Raw genomic sequence first — 27,270 nt, forward strand, 5'->3', positions numbered from 1 at the left:
TTCATCCGGGAGGTATGAAAATGTATGAAGACCTTAAGCAAATATTCTGGTGAGATGGGATGAAGAAAGACATTGCCTATTTTGTAGCCTGTTGCGACATATGCAACAAGGTGAAAGCAGATCATCAGAAGCCAGCCGGACTTCTCCAACCACTGCCAGTTTCACAATGGAAATGGGATGAAGTTTGCATGGATTTCATCACCAGATTGCCTAGGACTCAGCGAGGCAAAGACGCAATTTGGGTTATAGTGGACACCCTCACCAAGGTTGCTCACTTCATCCCGATCAGCATCAGATGCAGAGCAGATGAACTTACACAATTGTATGTATCCAGAATCGTCAGTCTGCATGGAGTACCCCGGACTATCACTTCCGACCGAGGTTCTTTGTTTACCTCCGCTTTCTGGTCCCGTCTCCATCAAGCCTTGGGGACAGCACTAAAATATAGTACTGCTTATCACCCTCAGACGGATGGTCAGACAGAGCGAGTAAATCAAATACTCGAAGATATGTTGCGAGCATGTGTGCTAGCCAATGGAGCTAAATGGGAAGATTGCTTTCCATACGCCGAGTTCTCGTATAACAATAGTTTTCTGACCAGTCTAAAGATGTCGCCATATGAAGCCCTATACGGTCATAAGTGTCGCACTCCTCTAAATTGGTCTCAAGCTGGAGATAGCCGTATCTTCGGAACCGATCTCATGATGGAAGCTGAGAGACAAGTCAGGGAAATCAGAGACCGACTACAATTGGCCAAATCACATCAGAAGAGTTATTATGATGCAAAGCATCGGCAGGTCAGTTTTGAACCCGGAGAAAACGTGTACCTCCGAGTCACTCTTATGAGAGGAGTTAAGCGATTTCAGATTCATGGAAAGCTGGCACCCAGATTCATTGGTCCATTCCCATGTCTCGAGTGGGTACGGTTGCATACCAACTGGAACTACCCCCGGAGTTGTCAGATATACACAATGTATTCCATGTCTCGCAATTGAGACAATGCATATCCCCACCTAAGAAAAAGACTGCAATGACTGAGATAGAATTGGCAAAGGATTTAACTTATGAAGAAAGACCGTTCAAAATTTTGGATCAATTGGAAAGGGTCACTCACAGCAAAGTCAGAATTTTTTTTAAAGTTCAGTGGGAGCATCGCACAGAGTCAGAAGCAACTTGGGAACAGGAAGAATTCCTGAAGAGTCAGTATCCAGAGTGGTTTTCCAAGCAACCGAATCTCGAGGATGAGATTCATTCTAAGTGGGGGAGGTTTGTGACAGCCTGGTTTTTGCCCTCTCTTATTTGTTTGAGTTTTCAATTGAATTTTTTTTGAAACATGGAGTTTTTGAATCTTTTCATTTGGACTTAAACACTTGGGCATCCTTGGCCCTCACCCAAGTGTTTATTTCTCTCCCAAACCATCATTTCACTTATGATCCACCACAAAATAATCTTTGGAATAATTTTCTTAAATGAAAAATATTCATTTTCTCTCTAAAACCCTAAGCCAAATCTGTTTGCTCCAAAGCAACCCTAATTTTTATGGCTCGGAAAATTCTAAGAAAACTCACAAATATTCTAGGGACCCTAGGGCACCTCCCTGAGCAAAAATATTTCATCACTTTTTGGAATATTTTTTCTATAGAAAATCTTTTCAGTTCTGGACAGAAATGGTGGTTTCTACAGCAACTACCATTTTACTTGCTCCATTTGACCTGATCTTTCTTGTGCTTATTTACCTTAGTAACTCTAAGCTAGCCTCCAAAGCACAGCTTCAAACTCCTAGTCAGTTGACCAACATCACAAAGTTACTGTCCAGAAACTTACCTGACTTGTAAAATTTTCTCTACTGCACCTGGATCCAAACCAAACCGTGGTAAACTTCAAAACCACCGTGAACAACATGCCAGACATGATTTTTGGATGAAGGCTCGCCTGAGGAGAGAGTTCGCGCGGTGACCACGTGTGTCCATGATGCCAGGCATGCGTGTCGACGTGCTCTGGGAGCCGTCGAGCGCTCTGTTCGTGCATGCTTGCTTCCCCCGCCTGCCAAACCTTGCCAAAGCTCGCCACCATCATCGTCTCGACACCCTTAACTCCGCCTTGGCACTCGCCAATGCCGGAGCTCGCCGCAGCAAGCACGGGCAAGGTCCGGCCAGCCCAACAGTGCGGAGCGCAATGTGCTCGTCGTCACCCCCTTGATCTTGTGCTCGTCTCCGCTCGCCCACAGTGGTCGCGTGACCTCCGTCGCCTTCTCCCCCTCTCACTGACGCCGCTCGTCACCGGGCGCCGTGGACAGGTGTCCACCGGCGGAGCCCAAAGCACCCTCGCCGCTCGCCTATATATAGAGCCCCTCCCCAACCTTCTCGAGCATCCTCCATCACTCACACACACTCCACGGTCGAGTAGGAAGCCGTAGCTCGGCCGGGCAGGCCTCGGGCCGCCGTCCCTGAGCTCGAGCTCGTCAGCGATCCCTTCTGGTCGCCGCGGCAGCTCCAGCCCCTTCCAGGCCTGGGCGACCCCTCCAGGGCCTCCGCCTCTCCCCGGTGAGGCCGTCTCGCCCAATTGGAGCCTCTGGAGTGGCCCCTGCTCGCCGTCTTCTTCAACTCCGGCGACCCCCTTGTTCTGCCTCCGCTCGCGAGCAAGATTCCGACGTTGTTCGACCACCCCTTGCCACGCTACGGGTACGGGCAGGTGCGCCTCGACCTCCTCTTGCCATCCCTCCCTCTCGTTTTGGCCAAAGAGCCCTCGTCGCCGGCGAGAGCTCCGGCGAAGCCGCGGGCACCTTTGTTTCTCTCTCCCTCTTCCCCCACCTGGCTAGTGGGGCCTGCTAGTCAGCCACTCAGTACGCGTGTGAAGCGGTACGAGTGGTGGCGCCCCTGGGCTTTACGCCTTCGATGTCACCCCCCAGTCTTTTTCTTTTATTCAAATTCATTTGAATTTACAGAACACTTCAAACTGATATAACTTTTTAACCATAAGTCCAAATGAATTGATTCTTTTTGCATTATGTTCTTTGAAAGAAAATCTAACAGCTCGCCAAATATGAGATTTTTCTGAGCTGTTTAGAATTTCTGGTGAATTTCAGAAGTGTTCTTGATATTTTCTTTTTGTGTTTAAAATTATTTTCAGAAGGTGAGGCTTGTCTTGAGGATCATCAGGAGGCTTGTGAACCTCATCTGCACTAAGGCAAGCCACATCAACATTTTTATGATGCCATTTCAATATTTGTGATTTTCTCACTTGAATGAAATGATTAATCCATGCATTTAAATGATTATTGAGTGATTTGCATTCTGTTAAATGTTGGATAGTTGTTATGCCTGATTTACAGAATAGTTGAAACTAGTTTAGTGGATAAAGCAAGTTAAGATTTATTTGAGGTGATGTTAGAAATAATTTTGTTATGCATGGTAGTTATTTTAGCTATATTGTTGCCTTCCTGAAATTGATAAAAATTTGTTAGAAGATATTCTGTTAAATATTCTGTTAGATCATATTACTTGTTTTACAGAAAGTTTGAACTTAATAAAGAAAGTAAGAATTGTTGACAGTAAAATATTTTGTTATGCATATGAAAAAGTTATCGGAGTTGTTTTCTTGCGTAAGAAATTAATGAAACTTGTTGCAAAATATTTTGGTTCAGTTGTGAGTCATTTTGAGCTAGTAGAGTAATGTGAGTTGTTGACGGTTATGCTTGGTGTAAAGATGACATCGGTCATTTTTTTATGATGCATGTGTTGTTTTGCATTTCATGGCATGCTATGACACCGGTCATTGTTAGTTTAAAGTTGAAACTGAAAATAACTCAACTTGAATACATCGTTGACTGGGTCATGGTGCCGCTGAATCGAGTTCTTTCCAGTGCAACCACATTTGCCTTTATGGGGGGGCTTGATTCGGTCCATTGACACGGCCTCTGGTCGGTGCCTCAATCTAGGGAAGGTTATGTCATGTTTGCCCTGGCCCGACAAGCAGACATAATCTTTTATGCTCGTTGATGAGATTATGGTACCGAGTCCCCGAGTGGGAGTTTGACCACGACGGTGGTCGGGGTGTCTTTGGTAGACAAGGGGCCACCCAGGACCAGCCCGTTGGGGATTTGGGTCGGAGTGGCCGGGAGAGTGCTGTGGCAATGGAGCGGTTTCGTCGGAATGCCGTTGGTCCACCCGAATGGGAGTGCGAGGCCATGTGTTCTGTGGTGTGGGTACAATGTGCTACCTCTGCAGAGTGTATAATCTATCGATAGCCGCGTCCATGGTTACGGACACCTCATAGTAGGTCCCACCATGAGTCAACGAATAATAAAAATTGCACACTAAGCTGTAAAACTTTGCATTGTCGTGGATGGTAGAAAGGCCATCGAGGAATTTGGGACCAGATATTGGTCGTGGTCGTGATCGCCGTAAGGATCACGAGCCATGTTGTTAAAGACCACGTTGGTGGTGTGTTTTACCACCTTGGTGGTGTGTTTGTGATCTGAGGATGATCACGGTTGGTAAGTTGTCCCAAGGGGCGTTCAAGCATGATCACAGCATGTTGACATATAGTGTTGCATTTTAATTGGTTAAATATCATGATATTGTTTGTCATTATGATTATGCTTGTTGTGAGCTTGCAAGTACATTCAATGTACTGACCTGGCGTGTCATGCCAGATTTCAGGAAAGTCTCGTTGGAAAGGAGCGTTGTTCGAGTCTAGATCGTGTCCACATCGGTGTCCTTGTGATATGGAGCTTCCGCTATGACGTTATTCCGCTGCCATGTAGTTGTTCGGATCGAGGCCCCTTTATGTTCACTAACTAATGTACATATTGTTCAGTCGCACCGAGTGTGCCGCTTGGCCTCGCCCGCTGTTGTAATATGAACTCTGTTCCGCTATCATCAATAAAGCGGTTGTTTTCTGTACCAATATGTTGTGTGTTGCCAGAAGACACGGTCTCTGGGCTGGCAATGCAGGGTAAACCAGTCGCTCTGAGGCGGGGTGCCATAGTATGTATCTTGCAAATCTCTATGTCTCCCACCTGGACTTGATCGCGGATGGAATTGAAGCGTCTCTTGATGTGCTTGGTTCTCTTGTGAAATTTGGATTCCTTTGCCAAGGCAATTGCACCAGTATTGTCACAAAAGATTTTCATTGGACCCGATGCACTAGGTATGACACCTAGATCGGATATGAACTCATTCATCCAGACTCCTTCATTTGCTGCTTCCGAAGCAGCAATGTACTCCGCTTCACACGTAGATCCCTCCACGATGCTTTGTTTAGAACTGCTCCAACTGACAGCTCCACCGTTCAATATAAACACATATCCGGTTTATGATTTAGAATCATCTGGATCAGTGTCAAAGCTTGCATCAACTTAACCATTTACGATGAGTTGTTTGTCACCTCCATAAACGAGAAACATATCCTTAGTCCCTTTCAGGTGTTTTAGGATGTTCTTGACCGTTGTCCAGTGATCCACTCCTAGTTTACTTTGGTACCTCCCTGCTAAACTAATAGCAAGGCACACATCAGGTCTGGTATACAGCATTGCATACATGATAGAGCCTATGGCTGAAGCATAGGGAACATCTTTCATTTTCTCTCTATCTTCTGCAGTGGTCGGGCATTGAGTCTTACTCAACTTCACACCTTGTAACACATGCAAGTATCCTTTCTTTGCCTGATCCATTTTGAACTTCTTCAAACTTTGTCAAGGTATGTGCTTTGTGAAAGTCCAATTAAGCGTCTTGATCTATCTCTATAGATCTTGATGCCCAATATGTAAGCAGCTTCACCGAGGTCTTTCATTGAAAAACTCTTAAGTATCCTTTTATGCTATCCAGAAATTCTGTATCATTTCCAATTAACAATATGTCATCCACATATAATATTAGAAATGCTACAGAGCTCCCACTCACTTTCTTGTAAATACAGGCTTCTCCAAAAGTCTGTACAAAACCATATGCTTTGATCACACTATCAAAATGTTTATTCCAACTCCGAGAGGCTTGCACCAGTCCATAAATGGATCGTTGGAGCTTGCACACTTTGTTATCACCCTTTGGATTGATAAAACCTTCAGGTTGCATCATATCCAACTCTTCTTCCAGAAATCCATTCAGGAATCAGTCTTTACATCCATTTGCCAAATTTCATAATCATAAAATGCGGCAATATCTAACATGATTCGGACGGACTTAAGCATCGCTACAGGTGAGAAGGTCTCATCGTAGCCAACTCCTTGAACTTGTCGAAAACCTTTCGCAACAAGTCGAGCTTTGTAGATAGTAACATTACCATCAGCGTCTGTCTTCTTCTTGAAGATCCATTTATTCTTGATGGCTTGCCGATCATTGGGCAAGTCAACCAAAGTCCACACTTTGTTCTCATACATGGATCCCATCTCAGATTTCATGGCCTCAAGCCATTTTGCGGAATCTGGGCTCATCATCGCTTCCTTATAGTTCGTAGGTTCGTCATGGTCTAGTAACATGACTTCCAGAACAGGATTACCGTACCACTCTGGTGCGGATCTTACTCTGGTTGACCTACGAGGTTCGGTAGTAACTTGATCTACAGTTTCATGATCATCATCATTAGCTTCCTCACTAATTGGTGTAGGTGTCTCAGAAACCGGTTCCTATGATGAACTACTTTCCAATAAGGGAACAGGTATAGTTACCTCATCAAGTTCTACTTTCCTCCCACTCACTTCTTTCGAGAGAAACTCCTTCTCTAGAAAGGATCCATTCTTAGCAACAAAAGTCTTGCCTTCGGATCTGTGATAGAAGGTGTACCCAACTGTCTCTTTTGGGTATCCTATGAAGACACATTCCTCTGATTTGGGTTTGAGCTTATCAGGTTAAAGCTTTTTCACATAAGCATCGCAACCCCAAACTTTAAGAAACGACAACTTTGGTTTCTTGCCAAACCACAATTCATAAGGAGTCGTCTCAATGGATTTAGATGGTGCCCTATTTAACGTGAATGCAACCGTCTCTAAAGCATAACCCCAAAACGATAGCGGTAAATCAGTAAGAGACATCATAGATCGCACCATATCTAGTAAATTACGATTACGACGTTCGGACACACCATTACGTTGTGGTGTTCCGGGTGGCGTGAGTTGCGAAACTATTCCGCATTGTTTCAAATGAAGACCAAACTCGTAACTAAAATATTCTCCTCCATGATCAGATCGTAGAAACTTTATTTTCTTGTTACGACGATTTTCCACTTCACTCTGAAATTCTTTGAACTTTTCAAATGTTTCAGACTTATGTTTCATCAAGTAGATATACCCATATTTGCTCAAATCATCTGTGAAGGTGAGAAAATAATGATACCCGCCGCGAGCCTCAATATTCATCGGGCCACATACATCAGTATGTATGATTTCCAACAAATCTGTTGCTCGCTCCATAGTTTCGGAGAACGACGTTTTAGTCATCTTGCCCATGAGGCACGGTTTGCAAGTACCAAGTGATTCATAATCAAGTGATTCCAAAAGTCCATCAGGATGGAGTTTCTTCATGCGCTTTATACCAATATGACCTAAACGGCAGTACCACAAATAAGTTGCACTATCATATCAACTCTCCATCTTTTAGCTTCAATACTATGAATATGTGTATCTCCACTATCACGATTCAAAAATAATAGACCACTCTTTAGGGGTGCATGACCATAAAAGATATTACTTATATAAATAGAACAACCATTCTTCTCTGATTTAAATGAATAACCGTCTTGCATCAAAAAAGATCCAGATATAATGTTCATGCTTAACGCTGGCACCAAATAACAATTAGTCAGGTCTAATACTAATCCTGAAGGTAGATGTAGAGGTAGCGTGTTGACTACGATCACATCGACTTTGGAACCATTTCCCACGCGCATCGTCACCTCGTCCTTTGCCAATCTTCGCTTAATCCGTAGTCCCTGTTTCGAGTTGCAAATATTAGCAACAGAACCAGTATCAAATACCTAGGCACTACTGCGAGAATTAGTAAGGTACACATCAATAACATGTATATCACATATACCTTTGTTCACCTTGCCATCCTTCTTATCCGCCAAATACTTGGGGCAGTTCCGCTTCCAGTGACCAGTCTGTTTGCAGTAAAAACACTCAATCTCAGGCTTAGGTCCAGACTTGGGTTTCTTCTCTTGAGCAACAACTTGTTTGCCGTTCTTCTTGAAGTTCCCTTTCTTCTTCCCTTTACCCTTTTTCTTGAAACTGGTGGTCTTGTTAACCATCAACACTTGATGCTCCTTCTTGATTTCTACCTCTGCAGCCTTTAGCATTGCGAAGAGCTCGGGAATTGTTTTATTCATCCCTTGCATGTTATAGTTCATCATGAAGCTCTTGTAGCTTGGTGGCAGTGATTGAAGAACTCTGTCAATGACACTATCAACAGGAAGATTAACTCCCAGTTGAGTCAAGTAGTTATGGTACCCAGACATTCTGATTATATGTTCACTGACAGAACTATTCTCCTCCATCTTGCAGCTGTAGAACTTATTGGAGACTTCATAACTCTCAATCCGGGCATTTGCTTGAAATATTAACTTCAACTCCTGGAACATCTCATATGCTCCATGACGTTCAAAACATCGTTGAAGTCCCGGCTCTAAGCCGTAAAGCATGGCACATTGAACTATCAAGTAGTCATCAGCTTTGATCTGTCAGACGTTCATAACATCTGGTGTTGCTCCTGCAGCAGGTTTGTCACTTAGCGGTGCTTCTAGGACGTAATTCTTATGTGCAGCAATAAGGATAATCCTCAAGTTACGGACCCAGTATGTGTAATTGCTACCATCATCTTTCAACTTTGCTTTCTCAAGGAACGCATTAAAATTCAACGGAACAACAACACGGGCCATCTATCTACAACAACATAGACATGCAAAATACTATAAGGTACTAAGTTCATGATAAATTAAGGTTCAGTTAATCAAATTATTAAAGAACTCCCACTTAGATAGACATTCCTCTAATCATCTAAGTGATCACGTGATCCATATCAACTAAACCATGTCTGATCATCACGTGAGATGGATTAGTTTTCAATGGTGAACATCAATATGTTGATCATATATTCTATATGATTCATGCTCGACCTTTCGGTCTCCAGTGTTCCGAGGCCATATCTAGATATGCTAGGCTTGTCAAGTTTAACCCGAGTATTCTGCATGTGCAAAACTGGCTTGCACCCGTTGTATGTGAACGTAGAGCTTATCACACCCAATCATCACGTGGTGTCTCGGCACGACAAACTTTCGCAACGGTGCATACTCAGGGAGAACACTTGTACCTTGAAATTTAGTGAGAGATCATCTTATAATGCTACCATCGATCTAAGCAAAATAAGATGCATAAAAGATAAACATCACATGCAATCAATATAAGTGATATGATGTGGCCATCATCATCTTGTGCTTGTGATCTCCATCTCCGAAGCACCATCATGATCACCATTGTCACCGGCGCGACACCTTGATCTCCATCGTAGCATCGTTGTCGTCTCGCCAACTATTGCTTCTACGACTATCACTACCACTTAGTGATAAAGTAAAGCAATTACAGGGCGATTGCATTGCATACAATAAAGCAACAACCATATGGCTCATGCCAGTTGCCGATAACTCGGTTACAAAACATGATCATCTCATACAACAAAATATAGCATCATGTCTTGACCATATCACATCACAACATGCCCTGCAAAAACAAGTTAGACGTCCTCTACTTTGCTGTTGCAAGTTTTACGTGGCTGTTGTGGGCTGAGCAAGAACCGTTCTTACCTACGCATCAAAACCACAGCGATAGTTTGTCAAGTTAGCATTGTTTTAACCTTCTCAAGGATCGGGCATAGCCACACTCGGTTCAACTAAAGTTGGAGAAACTAACACCCGCCAGCCACCTGTGTGCAAAGCACGTTGGTAGAACCAGTCTCGCGTAAGCGTACGCATAATATTGGTCCGGACCGCTTCATCCAACAATACCGCCGAACCAAAGTATGACATGCTGGTAAGCAGTATGACTTGTATCGCCCACAACTCACTTGTGTTCTACTCGTGAATATAACATCTACGCATAAACTTGGCTCGGATGCCACTGTTGGGGAACGTAGTAATTTCAAAAAAATTCCTACGCACACGCAAGATCATGGTGATGTATAGAAACGATTGGGAAGAGTATTGTCCACGTACACTCGTAGACCGTAAGCAGAATCATTATGAGAACGCGGTCGATGTAGTCGAACGTCTTCACGATACGACTGATCCAAGTACCGAACGCATGGCACCTCCGAGTTCAGCACACGTTCAGCTCGATGACGTCCCATGAACTTCGATCCAGCAGAGCTTCACGGGAGAGTTCCATCAGCATGACGGCGTGTTGGCGATGGTGATGTTGCTACCGACGCAGGGCTTCGCCTAAGCACCGCTACGATATGATCGAGGTGGATTATGGTGGAGGGGGCACCGCACATGGCTAATGGATCAATGATCAACTTGTGTGTCTAGAGGTCCCCCCTGCCCTCGTATATAAAGGAGCAAGGGGGGAGGCCGGCCGGCCCTCTATGGCGCGCCAGGAGGAGGAGTCCTCCTCCTAGTAGGAGTAGGACGTCCTACTCCTACTAGGAGGGGGAAAGGAAGGGAGGGGGAGAAGGAAAGGGGGGCGCCGCCACCCTCTCCTAGTCCAATTCGGACCAGAGGGGGAGGGGCGCGCAGCCTGCCCTAGGCCAGCCCTCTCTCTCTCCACTAAGGCCCATAAGGCCCATTATTTCTCCCGGGGGGGTCCGGTAACCCTCCAGCACTCTGGTTTTCTCCGAAATCACCCGGAACACTTCCGGTGTCCGAATATAGTCGTCCAATATATCGATCTTTACTTCTCGACCATTTCGAGACTCCTTGTCATGTCCGTGATCATATCCGGGACTCCGAACTACCTTCGGTACATCAAAACACAAAAACTCATAATATCGATCGTCACCGAACTTTAAGCGTGCGGACCCTACGGGTTCGAGAACTATGTAGACATGACCGAGACACATTTTCGGTGAATAACCAATAGCGGAACCTGGATGTTCATATTGGCTCCCACATATTCTACGAAGATCTTTATCGGTCAAACCGCATAATAGCATACGTTGTTCCCTTTGTCATCGGTATGTTACTTGCCCGAGATTCGATCGTCGGTATCTCAATACCTAGTTCAATCTCGTTACCGGCAAGTCTCTTTACTCGTTCTGTAATGCATCATACCGCAACTAACTCATTAGTTACAATGCTTGCAAGGCTTATAGTGATGTTCATTATCGAGTGGGCCCAGAGATACCTCTCCGACAATCGGAGTGACAAATCCAAATCTTGATCTATGTCAACTCAATAAGTACCATCGGAGACACTTGTGGAGCACCTTTATAATCACCCAGTTATGTTGTGACATTTGGTAGCACACAAAGTGTTCCTCCGGTAATCGGGAGTTGCATAATCTCATAGTCATAGGAACATGTATGAGTCATGAAGAAAGCGATAGCAGAATACTAAACGATCGTGTGCTAAGCTAACGGAATGGGTCAAGTCAATCACATCATTCTCCTAATGATGTGATCCCGTTTATCAAATGACAACTCATGTCTATGGTTAGGAAACATAACCATCTTTGATCAATGAGCTAGTCAAGTAGAGGCATACTAGTGACAATCTGTTTGTCTATGTATTCACACATGTATCATGTTTCCGGTTAATACAATTCTAGCATGAATAATAAACATTTATCATGATATGAGGAAATAAATAATGACTTTATTATTGCCTCTAGGGCATATTTCCTTCACATCATCTTGTGCCTTTGATCTCCGTCTCCAAAGCACCGTCATGATCACCATCGTCGCTGGCTTGACACCTTGATCTCCATCATAGCATCGTTGTCGTCTCGCCAACTATTGCTTCTACGACTATCGCTACCGCTTAGTGATAAAGTAAAGCAATTACATGGCGATTGTATTTCAGACAATAAAGCGACAACCATATGGCTCCTGCCAGTTGTCAATAACTGTGTTACAAAACATTATCATCTCATACAACAATTTATATAATCACGTCTTGACCATATCACATCACAACATGCCCTGCAAAAACAAGTTAGACGTCCTCTACTTTGTTGTTGCAAGTTTTACGTGGGTGCTATGGGCTTAGCAAGAACCGTTCTTACCTATGCATCAAAATCACAACGATTTTTCGTCAAGTGTGCTGTTTTAACCTTCAACAAGGACCGGGCGTAGTCACACTCGATTCAACTAAAGTTGGAGAAACAGACACCCACTAGCCACCTGTGTGCCAAGCACGTCGGTAGAACCAGTCTCATGAACGCGGCCATGTAATGTCAGTCCAGGCCGCTTCATCCAACAATACCGCCGAATCAAAGTATGACATGTTGGTAAGCAGTATGACTATTATCGCCCACAACTCTTTGTGTTCTACTCGTGCATATAACATCTACGCATAGACCTGGCTTGGATGCCACTGTTGGGGAACGCAGTATTTCAAAAAAATTCCTACGATCACGCAAGATCTATCTAGGAGATGCATATCAACGAGAGGGAAGAGTATGTCTACGTACCCTCGTAGACCGAAAGCGGAAGCATTTAGTAAAGCGGTTGATGTAGTCGAACGTCTTCGCGATCTAACCGATCAAGTACCAAACACACGGCACCTCTGCGATCTGCACACGTTCAGCTCGGTGACGTCCCTCTAACTCTAGATCCAGCTGAGGCCGAGGGAGAGTCTCATCGGCACGACGGCATGGTGACGGTGATGACGAAGTTACCGACGCAGGGCTTCGCCTAAGCACTACGACAAATATGACCGAGGTGGAAATCTGTGGAGGGGGGCACCACACACGGCTAAGAAATCAACTTGCATGTCTATGGGGTGCCCCCTCCCCGTATATAAAGGAGGGGAGGAGGGGGCCGGCCGGCCTCAAGGGGCGCGCCCCAAGGGGGGCGGGAATCCTACTCCTACTATGAGTAGGTTCCCCCCTTTCCTAGTCCAACTAGGAAGGGAAGGAAAGAGGAAGGGAAGGGAAGGAAGGAGGGGGGCGCCACCCCCACCCCTCATCCAATTCATACTGGGGGAGGGGGGCGCCTCCTCCTGGCCGTCCCACTCTCCTCTAAGGCCCATGATGGCCCATTAACTCCCCCCCCGGGGGGGGGGGGGGCGGGTTCCAGTAACCCTCCGGCACTCCGGTTTTATCCGAAACTCTCGGGAACACTTCTGGTGTCTGAACAACATGGTCCAATATATCAATCTTTATGTCTCGACCATTTCGAGACTCCTCGTCATGTCCATGATCACGCCGGGACTCCGAACAACATTCGGTACTTCAAAACACATAAACTCATAATACAGTCATCATCGAACATTAAGCGTGCGGACCCTACGGGTTCGAGAACTATGCAGACATGACCGAGACACTTCTCCGGTCAATAACCAATAGCGGAACCTGGATGCTCATATTGGTTCCTACATATTCTACGAAGATCTTTATCGGTCAAACCGCACAACAACATACGTTGTTCCCTTTGTCATGGGTATGTTACTTGCCCGAGATTCGATCATCGGTATCATCATACCTAGTTCAATATCGTTACCGGCAAGTCTCTTTACTCGTTCCGTAATGTATCATCCCGCAGCTAACTCATTAGTCACTTTGCTTGCAAGGCTTATAATGATGAGCATTACCGAGAGGGCCTAGAGATACCTCTCTGAAACACGGAGTGACAAATCCTAATCTCGATCTATGCCAACTCAACAAACACCATCGGAGACACCTGTACATCATCTTTATGCATCTTTATAATCACCCAGTTACGTTGTGATGTTTGATAGCACACAAGGTGTTCCTCCGGTATTTGGGAGTTGCATAATCTCATAGTCATAGGAACATGTATAAGTCATGAAGAAAGCAATAGCAATAAACTAAACGATCATAGTGCTAAGCTAACGGATGGGTCTTGTCCATCACATCATTCTCTAATGATGTGATCCTGTTCATCAAATGACAACACATGTCTATGGCTAGGAAACTTAACCATCTTTGATTAACGAGCTAGTCTAGTAGAGGCATACTAGGGACACTCTATTTGTCTATGTATTCACACATGTACTAAGTTTCCGGTTAATACAATTCTAGCATGAATAATAAGCATTTATCATGATATAAGGAAATATAAATAACAACTTTATTATTGCCTCTAGGGCATATTTCCTTCACAATGGTCTTCACAACTGTTGACTATGATGTATAAATTCCATCGGCAAGATAGTACCCCATGGTATAGTCATGGCCATTGATGGTATAGTTGCAAGCCGGAGCTTTGCCACTAGCTAGCTGAGCAAACAAATGAGATCATTGCAAAACGTTGATATCATTGAGAGACCCCGGCAAACCAAAGAAGCAATGCCAAATCCATAGATCATGTGAGGCCACGGCTTCAAGCACGATGGTAGGTTTGCGTTTGTGTCCGGTGTATTGCCCTGCTCAAGCCACCGGGCAGTTCTTCCACCTCCAATGCATGCAATCAATACTACCTAGCATGTCAAGGCACCCCTTTGCTTCATTCATTTCCATGAGTTTCTTTACGTCATCTTTGTTTGGAGCACGAAGATACTCCAGATCAAAAACCCGAATTATTGTCTTCGCAAAGACACCGACACTTTTGATGGTGGTATCTTCGCCAGTGTGAAGATATTCATCCGCATAGTCGGTCGGAACGCCATATGCAATCATTCTCATCGTAGCCGATTTTTTTGATATGCACTAAAACCAATCAAACACGTGGCTTTTCTACACCGTGTGAAGAAACGGCAATTTTTCTCGCAAGCCTCGATGATGCGGACAAAAAGTGACCTACGCATTCGATATCGCCTACAAGGTGAGCCGGATATGTCGGTACCTCAGCGAAGTAGTCCTTAATGAGCATTTGTAGCCGAGAGCCCGGTTGAGGGGAATGCATAGCCGACCGACCGTTGATCCGCGCCGCTTTTTCCTTGGCCCCGCCTCAAATTCGTCGTTGAGATGCAACAACACTAGGTTTTCATCATCGTCGTCGAGGATAAAATCTTCTATGTCCGAATCATTAGACGAGGACGAACTCCATTCCATCTACAACATGCACACATGCTGGAATGAGTTTCACCCAAAACCAATTTGGGCCAAAATTGAGCACAAGTCGGCATGAGTTTCACCCGAACATACCTCGCGCAAAGAAAAGTTGCGTCGCGCTGCCCTTTCTTCTCTCGCCAGCCGATGCAGAGCCGCCTCTTTCTTCTTCCCGCCGCTCGACACCGCCCTGCCCCTTTCTCCCCCCGGCTGAAGCAGCGCCGCGCCGCCCTCTTTCCCCCCCGCGCGCCGCTCAGAGTTGTTGGACCCAATCAGATCCGCAAGGAACAAGCCCGCGCGCCGAGCTCCCGTGCGAATTCATGGCGCTGGTGGCGGCGGCGAGCCACGGGTGCAAATGGTCACCCGGGCCGAAAGTTGGTGAAGTGGATGCGGCACGGGGCGGGGATTTGCGGCAGCGGCGACGGAGAATGGAAGCAGGAAACAGAAGCGAACCGAAATGGTTCACACCAATGGAAAATGGAGCCTGCAAAATCGAGTGGATTACCGCGCACATGGAGGAAATGGGCTCGCGGATGCGGGATGCCACAAAAAAATGCACAGACAACCCGATTTGCGGATCTGCTCGGGCCGAGGATACAGGATAGATCCCACAAATCGACGGTTATTTAATGGATGACTCAATTTGCGGTATCTGTTAGAGATGCTCTAAGAGTAAGATGTATGTGAGTTACCTTTCAAAGACTAGATGTAATCAATGTATTTGAATGTGATTATAGAGTTATCTAAAATACCGTCCGAGAATGATAGCTTTTTGGTTTTCGGAAACGAGATGGCGCTACTTTTGTATTTTTTTAGGTTTTAGTTGAATAGGCGTTATTGCTTGTTTTATGTTAATTATGTTTGTATTCAAATGAATTTCGCCGTGTTTGCAAAAACTTCGTCCGAATGTGTTTGTGTTGCGGCCGGACCTTTATGACTAGCGTTGAATGATCGATTCCTGTTATTGTTGTCCTTTTTAGGGATAGCGTCGAAGATGACTGTATACAATGCACGAAAGAGACACCCATATATCAATCGCTAGCGGAAAACATAGAAATACGCTTTCCAAATTGTCCTAGCAAGAGCCTGAGTTTACGCCTTCGAACCAGAAATCCGTCCGAAATTTCGCGGCAGCGAGCGACGCGCCCCGCGCAAAAAAAAAAACCCATCCAAAACCCGTCCGGTCCCACCTGCCAGAAACCTGCCGAGGCGCACGCCCCATCCTCGCATCCCGCCTCCTCCTCAGAAAAGAAACACAACCTCCCGCCACGTCACCGATCCGCGGCGCCCCTCCTCCCCCGCTGCCCTCCATCGATCCCCCATCCGACGGCTCGCACCCCGCATCACGCGGATCGCGGCCGCTCCCTGCCCCCAAACCGCGCGGCTATAAATCGCACCAAGTCCACACGCCACAACCATCAGCCACCGCAGCCACCACCTACCTCACAAAGAAAGACAGGTCAACCTCACCCAGGAGAAGAAGAGAGAGAAGCGAGAAGATGTCGGGGCGCGGCAAGGGAGGCAAGGGGCTCGGCAAGGGCGGCGCCAAGCGCCACCGGAAGGTCCTCCGCGACAACATCCAGGGCATCACCAAGCCGGCGATCCGGAGGCTGGCGCGTCGGGGCGGCGTGAAGCGCATCTCGGGGCTCATCTACGAGGAGACCCGCGGCGTGCTCAAGATCTTCCTCGAGAACGTCATCCGCGACGCCGTCACCTACACCGAGCACGCCCGCCGCAAGACCGTCACCGCCATGGACGTCGTCTACGCCCTCAAGCGCCAGGGACGCACCCTCTACGGTTTCGGGGGCTAGGCCGCCACCACCACCAGATTAGAGTGCCTAGGGTTCGTGGTCGTTGCTGTAATCGCAGCATCTCGCTGTTGTTCGCTATCTTCTGTAGGATCGAATGGAATTGAAATTGGAGCAGTTTATCGTTGAATTTTGGAGTCTGGGTCTGTTGATTCATGATAAAATCGGTCGATTGCGTTACCTGATTCCCCATTCTACCCCCAAATCTGTTTGTTGGCTTTGTCCCTGTACGAACCGCATTTATCTTAATCAAGTGCCAAATCCGTCGAGTGATAACCTTCAGGCGTCGACATTGGCGCACCTGCGTTGCAGGTACGAGCTCCCCAAACATTCCTTCTATTTCTGGAACATATTGCGGACAGGGGTGAGAAATATTTGTCATCGTGCTGCTGGCGGCTGGAGCTTTGGAATGCGTCCGTGGCCATGGGCGGCCCTGGAGTCGGAATCGCACCTCTGCTTCCAACCTGCTTTCCTGCTCCTGCGATCTCACGGTATGGTATCGATCTGCTTTGCTGACTGTTGTATTTGTTCTGACTGAAATTACTCATGACCTGCTTCCGTGGCTTAACCGCATTAGAATGTGCTCTTCCAATTGAATCGAGTTCCAAGTGAATCAGATTCTGCTCTTCCCTTGCAGTTAGGACTCCTGCGGCCAGAGTAGCTGACCCTGATCATTTGAATCGTGATGGCTCATGGGTCACAGTTGATTCATTTGGCTGAAATTAGATTTTGACTTACCTGATCCTACTTTTTGAATGGCAATAAACAGTGGCTGGCCAAATGCCAGGCCTCAGCGCGCCCCCACCGACAGATCAGATTAGTAGCTAGGATTCATGGTTCGGCAGGCAGGCAGTCTCTTGCTGCTGTTTGCTCTGGTCTGTGCTTCATGTTAGGGTGTACGAGGAACTGGCTACTGCTTGTTCGCTGAAAACCGATTGGGTAGCTCCTAGTCTACATTTGTGTACATTTGTTCAGTGGAGTAAATCTCAGTTGTTTACCTTGAAAATCTCTTGGTGCTCCTAGTCTACATTTGTGTGTTCTTCCTTCTGCCCCCCAATTTCTTGTTCTGTGTGATAAACTAAGCAGTTACTCCACTTGTGGTTGAAAACTGTTACTCCCTAAGTTCCAAAATAAGTGTCGTGGTTTTAGTTCGAGGGAGTATTTCTCAACAAAGTAAACAGTGTAATCTTTGGCTCATAATGGAACGAATCGCAAAGGTCCTTGCGTTTTCTTGAAAAAGATGAAGCGTAAAGCTTCTTAGGAGATGCTCTAATTAAAATGTACTGCAGAAAACTGTAGAGTTATTTCCTGTAGTAAAGCTAACAACAAACTTGCTAAAACAAAGACTTGCTGAAATAATTATAGAACCCTTAAGGCAGCAGCTCTCGTCTCTTATTCTTTTGCTGTGAGTACACTAGTGACAGATATGCTATTTTCTTCAGAAAAGGCCTGCATAATCAGCAGGTCCATATGGCTGGAACCATTCCGCAAGGAATCCTTCCTTTCTTCTAGGGTTGCATCCGATGTCTTGGCACAACAAATCATTAAACCAAATATTCACTGTGCTTATGCAAGATCGTCGAAAATACTTTCCATTGTAAAGATTCTTGTACTTTGTCCACTCTGCTACACTCTCTTCCATGCGTCTTACGCTTGGCATTTGGAAGCCACCAGCCAGGAAATGGATTACCCAATTAGCCACCCTCTCTGAGACATATATATCGGTAAGGCTCTCAGAATATCCGACTATTGCCAACTGAGGGATTCGAGGATGGATGCATTCTCTGTTAATTAATTCAATCCATTTAATAAATGAGATTAGTATACATAACAGACAAAGTAAACATGCAAATGTTACTTCCACCTAAATTAATAGTTTGATTTTATTAAGCTTGCTATTTTTATTGAGCAAAAGCAAGAGATAGAAAAGCAGATAACAACTTGAAAAGTGGGCACATGCTTTGATATATATGCTAAGATCTTGCAATAGTGCATAATGTATGTAATTTTGTACTGAATGATTTTCGCTTTGCATGTAGACTCCATTTTGGGAACTCGCAATGCGATGTCTTACTTCCTAACCTCATTATCAGCTTACGTTTTCCCTTATCTTTTCGTGTTACAATTGTTTAGCGCAATGCAGTTCTTTAGGAAAAAAGGTGTTCTCCCTACCATACTGTTTATTGTCCCCAAACATGCCAACCCCAAAAAATTGCCCAACCTATACCTGTATAGTGGAACCGATGTATCTGATGATCCTGCCACTATATTTCTGCACCAGTTTGCTGTGAAGATGTCCCTAAGCTTCTGGTCTCCTCTGAATCCTGTTGCTAGAATTATAATATCACTCTTTATGCTTTCATTTCCATCCTCCAGGTTGATCCCATCACTGCAGAAGCTGAACCTCTTTGATTTCTTTAGAATAATGCTGCCATCATCAACCCTGTCATAAAACCCTTTTGGCAGCATTGCAATCAAGCAAGAAGACATAGCAAAGGAGAAGCTGTAGTCAGGTACCATCCCATGTTTTTGTAAAGGAATCCTTTGCTTGAGGTAGGTTTCAATTACTTTTGTAATTGCCCATCTCTGAAAACAACAGGAGTATTGTGGGTTCATGAGCTTTCTATGCACAAGTTCTTCATGTGAAAATAAATTGACTGTTGATTGCTTTCAAAACTCTAGTCAAGTAGAAAATAACTGTTTACCAAGGGAGAGAGTGCACTAGCCAACATATAGTGCAGGAATCCTTCACCGGGTTTATGAACGAATAGTTGCGAGATGCGGTTAAGATAGAAGTAATTAAGGTTAACTCCCCACATACTAAATTTATCAACCCGCCAGTGTTTTGTTCTATATATCATGGTGCACGGCTGAGCTGCACCTGCATTGGGGCAGAAGTGTCAGACACATATTTCTTTGAACAATTATTGCTAGTTAGTGTGGTCTTAGTTCTCTTGGACTCACCATTGACTTTGGCAACCTCTGCAGCAATGTCAAATGCTGATTTTCCGGACCCAATTATTGTCACACTCTTCCCTTTAACAAATTCAGCCGCATTATCCATGTAAGAGTAGTCCATAGAGTGCAATATTTTGCCCTTGAAGAACTCAGGCCCTTTATTCACTGGAAATTCTGGGATATTTGGGGTTCCACTATGCCTTCCGATGCACAGTATGAGAAAATCCACTTGAAAAATCTGCAACATGATGTTACTTATATATAGTTACAGCCTGCATGGCCTACAGAGTGATTCCTGCATTACATTGTTCAAGCAGACTGTCTTAGTTCAAAGTTTTCTAGCTCAGGATGATGTTCCTTTATGTCTGATGAATGAAAAATATCTGTACCATTCGACAAAAAACATTTTAATTGTCATATGGTTCTGTGATTGTCCTTTCTTAGCAGTTACTATGCACATGTGTGAAGTCAATGCATTGGACTCATCTATACCAAATAGTTATTTACTACCAGTGCACACCATAGTGAAAACAAAATTGAATCACAATACCCCATTAGATGCAACCTGCACCTGGGCTCTATGTTTGTGCATGTACAAACATGTATATTTCGAATCTTGAACCAAGACAGATATCCCAAGGGATTGCAAATACCTCAATGGTACCAATTTTCAGGTCCTTCACTTTAAGGCTCCACCCTCCATCTTTCCCAGCTCTGAACGCCTTCCCGTCGTCACCAGACCAATGCTTCCACTCCATAATCTCTTCCTCAGTTGCACCAAAGTATTCAACTCCAAGCACCTGGCTACTGAACTTGATACACTTGAGGAGGTCAAACTCGCATGCGTACAACCTGAGGTATTCCATGACTTCACCGTGGCCTGGGTACGTCGCCGTCACGCTGGCTGGCCACGCCAAGTCCGAGAACCGGAACGATGTCGTCGGCGCTTGAAGCCTTGTTGACTGCAAGGTATGCGCCCACACTCCACCGATGGTGTCATCAGCCTCGAATACCACCGGGCTGAACCCCTTGTCCAGTGCGTGCTTGCAGGCTGCTAGGCCGCTCACACCAGCACCAACAACGCCCACCCTCTTCCTGTCCATTTATGCTGCTCTTATTCAGAGTTCTTGGAAGGAAGGAGAACCTGAGGATGAAGGTGAGAGGGTGTCTATTATGTAAACCAGGGGTGCTGGATGAGGCCGAACTGCTGAACCACTACTTGCCTGATATCTTCCATTGTTTTCTTCGTCTATTTCTGTCATCCTCTGTCCCCATGTGCTATTTTATCTTCTGTCAGCTATTTTTTTGTTTTCAGCTATACGTGTACAGATGGCTAGCTGATGGGTGAGTTTTAAAATGATTGCTAATTTATATCGACAAACTATCTCGTATTGCACGTTGAGGTGATGCTGCATACCTTATGGTCAGGTGGCATCAGGATGACCTCAGTAATAAACCTAAAGGAAGTTACTTACAGCTGTAAGTATGAGTCACAAAAAAACTGCACACCCAGAGTGGAACCTTTTAGTTGCCCAGCTGCGACGGTTCAATATGCACTGTTTGTGAATTTGACAACACTTCTGTGACATGTGGGTTTGGTTTCAGAGGTGAGCATCATCTAGCTGGGCAGCTAATATTTCTTGGGTAGTCATTTGGACCCATTGCCATTTTTTTATAGATGATTATTATATTCCTGACAAAAAAGATCATTATATTCGGTGGTGGTGGTTACACTTGGTTGGAGGAGGGAATCCCTTGAAAGAGACAATCTATATGTCACAAGTAGAGTAGCTGAAGTTCTGGGTTTCTGGGTTCATAGTGCGCACACTTATTGTTTTTCAGTCGTTAATTCTGAATAGTGTTGGAAATCAATTGACAAGTCCCTTCAGTTTTTAATTTGACGCTGTGTCTAGTAGATGCGTTCATTTTTCATGAGGAAATTAAACATAAAGCATATTGTCATCTTCCTGAAACTGATGCAGGAGAATGGTTTACCGATTGAAAAGATTTCTGGAAGAATGGTAGTAGTTCAACTTCAATGCTGACTTGCTTCACCTATATTCAGGAACATGGCAGCAAATGTAGTTTCAACTGAGGATCTCATTCTATGACATTCAGTCAATAGTCATGTGATAACAATGACCCTTGCGGTTGAAATGGTCGCATGGAACGACACACTAGGTCACTGGCTATGGCTGTTCATGAAATCAGCCTGCAAGTATTGCTGGTGGTTGCATTATCACTTCCGGATGCATTGGCAGTTTCTGCCCCAAGTGACCAGGTGCTGCAACTTATTCACTTACGTTTTTCAAATATAATTCGTGAACACTTTCAAATGCAAAACAATCATGGTTGCTTCGGACTTCACTATGTTTTATCTTTCTGGATGAGAACTATAACATGATCTTGTGCTGTTTGTAGTTTTGAACCAATCAATGGAAGACTTAAGTCATGCTAGTCCATTCAGTTTATTGTATGGACTTACTTGATTCAGAGCGCTGATTGCAAGTTACCGATGCTTACCGATGCTAAACCTGACTACGACGCACACAATGTACTAAAGGTAGTAAATTTCACTAATTATCTTGAGGCTACTCTACATCGGTAGAAAGTAATATCTGCACGTTTCAAGCCAATTTCGCATGAACTTTGTTTCCAAGACATGTGTATTTGTTCTTGTAGCTTTAGAACATCTTCTGTTACATTTGTTATAGCATGGTCAACAGTAATATCTTTACCTATTTGTGTGTTCTTCTTGAAGTTTGTCGGTGCCAGCCAGCCAAGCAATGCCCTTGCTTCGGACTCTGTTTCGGTGTCTCGGACTTTTCATACTTTGCTTTTTGCACGGGTTTATTAGTTTTTTTTATGGGAACAGTATGAAAAAAAACTCTACTAGTGAGTATATATTATACAATAATAGGAACAAAATTACACTTCACAAAAGTCCAAAGGATTCAAAATCCAAAACAAACGAACTATTTTAAGAGCAATAATGCATCCAGAAAATTGTAGAAGTAATTTTCTGTAGTTATGGTAACACTGAAATTTCAAGACAAACACTTCCTAAAATCATCTACAGAACCCTGAAGGTAGCACTCTTGTCTCATCTTCTTTTCCTATTGAATACACTAGTGAGAAAGGTGCTATTGTCTTCAGCAAATACCTGCATAATCAGCAGGTCCATATGGCTGGAACCATTCAGCCAGGAATCCTTTCTTCCTTCTAGGGTTGCATCCGATGTCTTGGCACAACAGATCATTAAACCAAATATTCACGGTGCTTATGCAAGATCTGCGGAAATACTTTCCATTGTAAAGATCCTTGTACTTTGCCCACTCTGTTACATTCTCTTCCATGCATCTTACGCTTGGCAACTGGAAGCCGCCAGCTAGGAAATGGATTACCCAATTGGCCATCCTCTCCGAGGCATATATGTTTGTAAGGCTCTCGGAGTATCCGACTATTGCCAACTGAGGAATCCGAGGATGGATGCATTCTCTGTTAATTTCAAACATTTTAATAAATGAGGTCACTATACTCAACATAAGTAAACATTTTAAATTTACTTCGACCTACATTAATATTTTGATTTTATCAAGATTATCATTCTTTTCAAACGAAAACATATGATGCCTACTATGCTGATAATGGTGTTATATAATTGATAGAGAAGTACTTAACAGCTTCTAAAGTGAGTGCATGCTGTTGTTATATACTCCCTCTATCCTAAATCAAAGACACTTATTTGGGACGGAGGGAGTATTAGTTTGCTAAGATATTGCAGTACTGCAGAATGTATATGTTCTTGTATTGAATAATTTCCACTAGTGTAGGCTCCATTTAGGGAACTCTCTGTGCGATTTCTTATGTCCTCACTGCACTATTAGTTCACTTTCCCTTATTTTTGTTAAGTAGTGGTGCAGTTCCGAAGGGGAAAAAAATGTATTCTGTAGCACAGTATATATTGTCCTCCAAATATGCCAACCAAAAAAAAGTTGTCCAACCTGTACCTATATAAAGGAACTGATGTATCTGATGATCCAACCACTATATTTCTACACCAGTTTGCTGTGAAGATGTCCCTAAGCTTCTGGTCTCCTCTGAATCCTGTTGCTAGAATTACAATATCACTGTTTATGCATTCATTTCCATCGTCCATGATAATCCCATTACTGCAGAAGCTGAACTTCTTGGATTTCTTAAGAATAATGCTGCCCTCATCAACCCTGTCATAAAACCCTTCTGGGAGTAATGCAATCAAGCAAGAAGACATGGCGAAGGAGTAGCTGTAGTCAGGTACCATCCCATGCTTTTCTAGAGGAATCCTTTGCTTGAAGTAGGTTTCAATTACTTTTGTAATTGCCCATCTCTGAAATAACAGGAGTTTTGTGGATTCATGAGCTTTCTATGCACGAATTGCTTATATGAAATAAATTGACCATTGACTACTTTCAAAACTCTATTTAAGTTGGAAGTAGTTATTTACCAAGGGAGAGAGTGCACTAGCCAATAAATAGTGCAGAAATCCTTCACCAGGTTTATGAACAAGTACTTGCGAGATGCGGTTAAGATAGAAGTAACTAAGGTTAATTCCCCATATGCTGGATTTATCAACCAGCCAGTGCCTCGTTCTATATATCATGGTGCATGGCTGATCAGCACCTGCATTGGAATAATTGTGTCAGGCATATATTCCTTTGAACAACTATTGCTAGTTAGTGAGGTCTTAGTTCTCTTGGGACTCACCATTCACCTTAGCAACCTCCGCAGCGATGTCAAATGCTGATTTTCCGGACCCAATTATTGTCACACTCTTCCCCTTAACAAATTCAGCCACATTATCCATGTAAGAGTAGTCTATAGAGTGCAATATTTTCCCCTTGAACAACTCGGGCCCTTTATTAGCTGGAAATTTCGGGATATTTGGGGTCCCACTATGCCTTCCGACGCACAGTATGAGAAAATCCACTTGAAAAACCTGTGACAGGAGATTGCTTATACATAGTTGTGCTATAGCCTACAGAGTGATTCCGTGTATATAAGGTAAAAATGCATTACATTATTCAAGCAGATTTATCTTATTTGAGATTTTTCTGGTCAGGTGATGTATTTATGGATTTTATGAATGAACAATATTTTTATACCACTCTAAAGAGAGTATTTCTCGTTTGGTTGTGTGATTCTTCTCTCTTATTATGCACTTACATGAAGTCGATGCATAGGACTTATCTGTGCCAACTGCCTAGCTATCTACTGCAATTCTACATTTCTGTACATCATATTGAAATCAAAATAGAATCAGAATACCCCATTTAGACGCAACCTGCAACCTGAGCTCTATGTGCGCATTAGCAAGCATGTAGATATCTGAACTCAGAGGCAGAGCAAGACAGGTATAATGAGGGTCCCAAGGGATTGCACGTACCTCAACATGACCAATTTTCAGGTCCTTCACTGTGATGCTCCACCTTCCATCCTTGCCAGCTCCGAATGCCGTCCCATTGCCAGACCAATGCTCCCACTCCATGATCTCTTCCTCAGTTGCACCAAGGTATTCAACTCCCAACACCTGACTACTGAACTTGATACACTTGAGGAGGTCAAACTCGCACACGTACGACCTGATGTACTCCATGACTTCCTGGTGGCCTGGGTACGTCGCTGTCACGCTTGCAGGCCATGCCAGGTCTGAGAAACGGAACGAAGTCGTAGGCGCCTGAAGCCTCGTCGACTCCAAGGTATGCGCCCATACTCCACCAATGGTGTCATCGGCCTCGAATACCACCGGGCTGAACCCCTTGTCTAGCGCGTGCTTGCAGGCTGCTAGGCCGCTCACACCAGCACCAACAATGCCCACCCTCTTCCTGTCCATTTTTACTGCTTTTCTTCAGAGTTCTGGCTAGGAAGGAGTTGAGGATGGAGAGGAAAGGGTGTCTATTATATAAATCTTGGGTTTGATTCTCTGGATGGGTTAGATCTTTTTAAAATCTCAGGATCTTTTGGGTGGCTGGATGAGGCCGAACGAACCACCACTTGCTTGGTATCTTTCGTTGTCTTCTTGGTTTATTCCTGTCACCCTCTGACCACATGTCCTGTTTTATTTTCTTCAGTTATCTTTTTGTCTTCAGCGACATGCTGGGAGTATGGGATACGTGTGCAAGTAGCTGATGTATGAGTTTTTTAGATGTTTGCTAATTTATAGACCCCTTTCAAATTTAAATCGACATCAACTGGCATGTAGAGTTAACTTTGGAAAACAACTTCATGTTGCACGTTCAGATGATATTGCATACCTTATAGTCAGATGGCATCAGGATTGCTCCAGTAAGCCTGAAGAGAGTCACTTACAGGTTACAGCCATATGAGCACCTGATTTATTGACTCAGTGGCATGCTGCCACATAAAACTGCCAACACAGCTTCTAGCTGCCCATTTTTGATGGTTCAATACGTATTGTTTGTGATTTTGATGACACTTCCATGGCAGGTGGGTTTGGTTTCAGAGGCGATTATCATCTAGCTGGACAGCTAATATTCTTAGTAATCATTTGGACCCATTTTTTATATATGATTATCATATCCGGTGGTATTCGATGGAATCCCTTGAAAGAGACAATTTATATGTCATAGTAGAGTTCTTAGAGATCTAGGTTCATAGTGCAAACCGTTGTTGTTTCCCAATTGTTGATTCTGTTTAGTGTTGGCCTGTTGGGAATCAGTTGATAAGTCCGCTCAATTATTATTTTGAAGCATATGGGGAGTTCGTGAGGAAATTAACATGAAGCATATTGTCATCTTCTGAAACTGGTGCTGACAACGGTTTACCCGTTGGAAGGAGTCCTCAGAGGACGGTAACAAGTATGAGTTCACAGCTATCTTGTAGCACTTATATTTAGGAACAGAGCACCAGATCTTGTTTCAGTTGAAGAGCTTATTATTTTTGGAAGTTGTACATTTCTTGAATGGTATTTTCCTCTTTTATTCAAGAGCAACAATCGGTGTGACAGATCTCAGATGTCATGAACTGATTAAATTTCTGATATTACACAACCTTCTGTGTCGAGATTACAACACCCGCATCGCCTTTTTGCCGAGGCCACTTCTTCAGATCAATATACTTGTAATCTGATGGAAGATATGGCATCAGCCAATGCAAAGAACCCTTTCTTTCTTCTGGGTATCTTTTGTTGTTTTCTTGGTTTATTCCTGTCACCATCTGACCACATGTCCTGTTTTGTTTTCTGTCAATTATTATTCTTGTCTTCAGTGGCCCACTGGGATGAGTTGTAAAATGCTTGCTAAGCTATAGGTCTCTTTCAAATTTAAATCGACACCAACGTGCCATGCA

General features: G+C 44.2%; 3 protein-coding genes across 3 annotated transcripts; 1 reads left to right on the forward strand and 2 right to left on the reverse strand.

The window, feature by feature from the left end:
• Positions 1 to 16,571: 16,571 nt before the first annotated feature.
• On the forward strand, positions 16,572 to 17,129 carry LOC119302798 (histone H4). Its single transcript, XM_037579841.1, has one exon. The coding sequence runs from the start codon at positions 16,657 to 16,659 to the stop codon at positions 16,966 to 16,968; it is 312 nt and encodes a 103-aa protein (XP_037435738.1). The 5' UTR covers positions 16,572 to 16,656; the 3' UTR covers positions 16,969 to 17,129.
• Positions 17,130 to 18,165: 1,036 nt separating this feature from the next.
• LOC119302797 (probable flavin-containing monooxygenase 1) lies at positions 18,166 to 21,128 on the reverse strand. Its single transcript, XM_037579840.1, has 5 exons — positions 20,577 to 21,128; positions 19,930 to 20,161; positions 19,671 to 19,846; positions 19,193 to 19,551; positions 18,166 to 18,749 (listed from the first exon to the last, which is right to left on the reverse strand). Exons 1-5 carry the CDS (start codon positions 21,024 to 21,026, stop codon positions 18,404 to 18,406), a joined length of 1,563 nt encoding a protein of 520 aa, XP_037435737.1. The 5' UTR covers positions 21,027 to 21,128; the 3' UTR covers positions 18,166 to 18,403.
• A 1,691-nt stretch (positions 21,129 to 22,819) lies between these two features.
• Positions 22,820 to 25,850, reverse strand: LOC119302799 (probable flavin-containing monooxygenase 1). Its single transcript, XM_037579842.1, has 5 exons — positions 25,349 to 25,850; positions 24,670 to 24,901; positions 24,410 to 24,585; positions 23,934 to 24,292; positions 22,820 to 23,421 (listed from the first exon to the last, which is right to left on the reverse strand). The coding sequence occupies exons 1-5, from the start codon at positions 25,793 to 25,795 to the stop codon at positions 23,076 to 23,078; spliced, it is 1,560 nt and encodes a 519-aa protein (XP_037435739.1). The 5' UTR covers positions 25,796 to 25,850; the 3' UTR covers positions 22,820 to 23,075.
• Between the last annotated feature and the right edge of the window lie 1,420 nt (positions 25,851 to 27,270).

The sequence above is a fragment of the Triticum dicoccoides genome, chromosome 5A (genome assembly GCF_002162155.2).
Source record: "Triticum dicoccoides isolate Atlit2015 ecotype Zavitan chromosome 5A, WEW_v2.0, whole genome shotgun sequence".
NCBI lineage: Eukaryota > Viridiplantae > Streptophyta > Magnoliopsida > Poales > Poaceae > Triticum > Triticum dicoccoides.

What these genes read in the sequence shown, in the direction of transcription:
- LOC119302798 (XM_037579841.1), top strand. Translation starts at nt 16,657, where the DNA reads ATGTCGGGGCGCGGCAAGGGAGGCAAGGGGCTCGGCAAGGGCGGCGCC.
- LOC119302797 (XM_037579840.1), bottom strand. Translation starts at nt 21,026, where the DNA reads ATGGACAGGAAGAGGGTGGGCGTTGTTGGTGCTGGTGTGAGCGGCCTA. An exon ending in TGAAAATTGGTACCATTGAG is followed by an intron (nt 20,162 to 20,576) that starts GTATTTGCAATC and finishes ATCATGTTGCAG; the next exon opens with ATTTTTCAAGTGGATTTTCT. An exon ending in ACATCGGTTCCACTATACAG is followed by an intron (nt 18,750 to 19,192) that starts GTATAGGTTGGG and finishes ATTAATTAACAG; the next exon opens with AGAATGCATCCATCCTCGAA.
- LOC119302799 (XM_037579842.1), bottom strand. Translation starts at nt 25,795, where the DNA reads ATGGACAGGAAGAGGGTGGGCATTGTTGGTGCTGGTGTGAGCGGCCTA. An exon ending in GGAGGTTGCTAAGGTGAATG is followed by an intron (nt 24,586 to 24,669) that starts GTGAGTCCCAAG and finishes ATTCCAATGCAG; the next exon opens with GTGCTGATCAGCCATGCACC. An exon ending in ACATCAGTTCCTTTATATAG is followed by an intron (nt 23,422 to 23,933) that starts GTACAGGTTGGA and finishes TGAAATTAACAG; the next exon opens with AGAATGCATCCATCCTCGGA.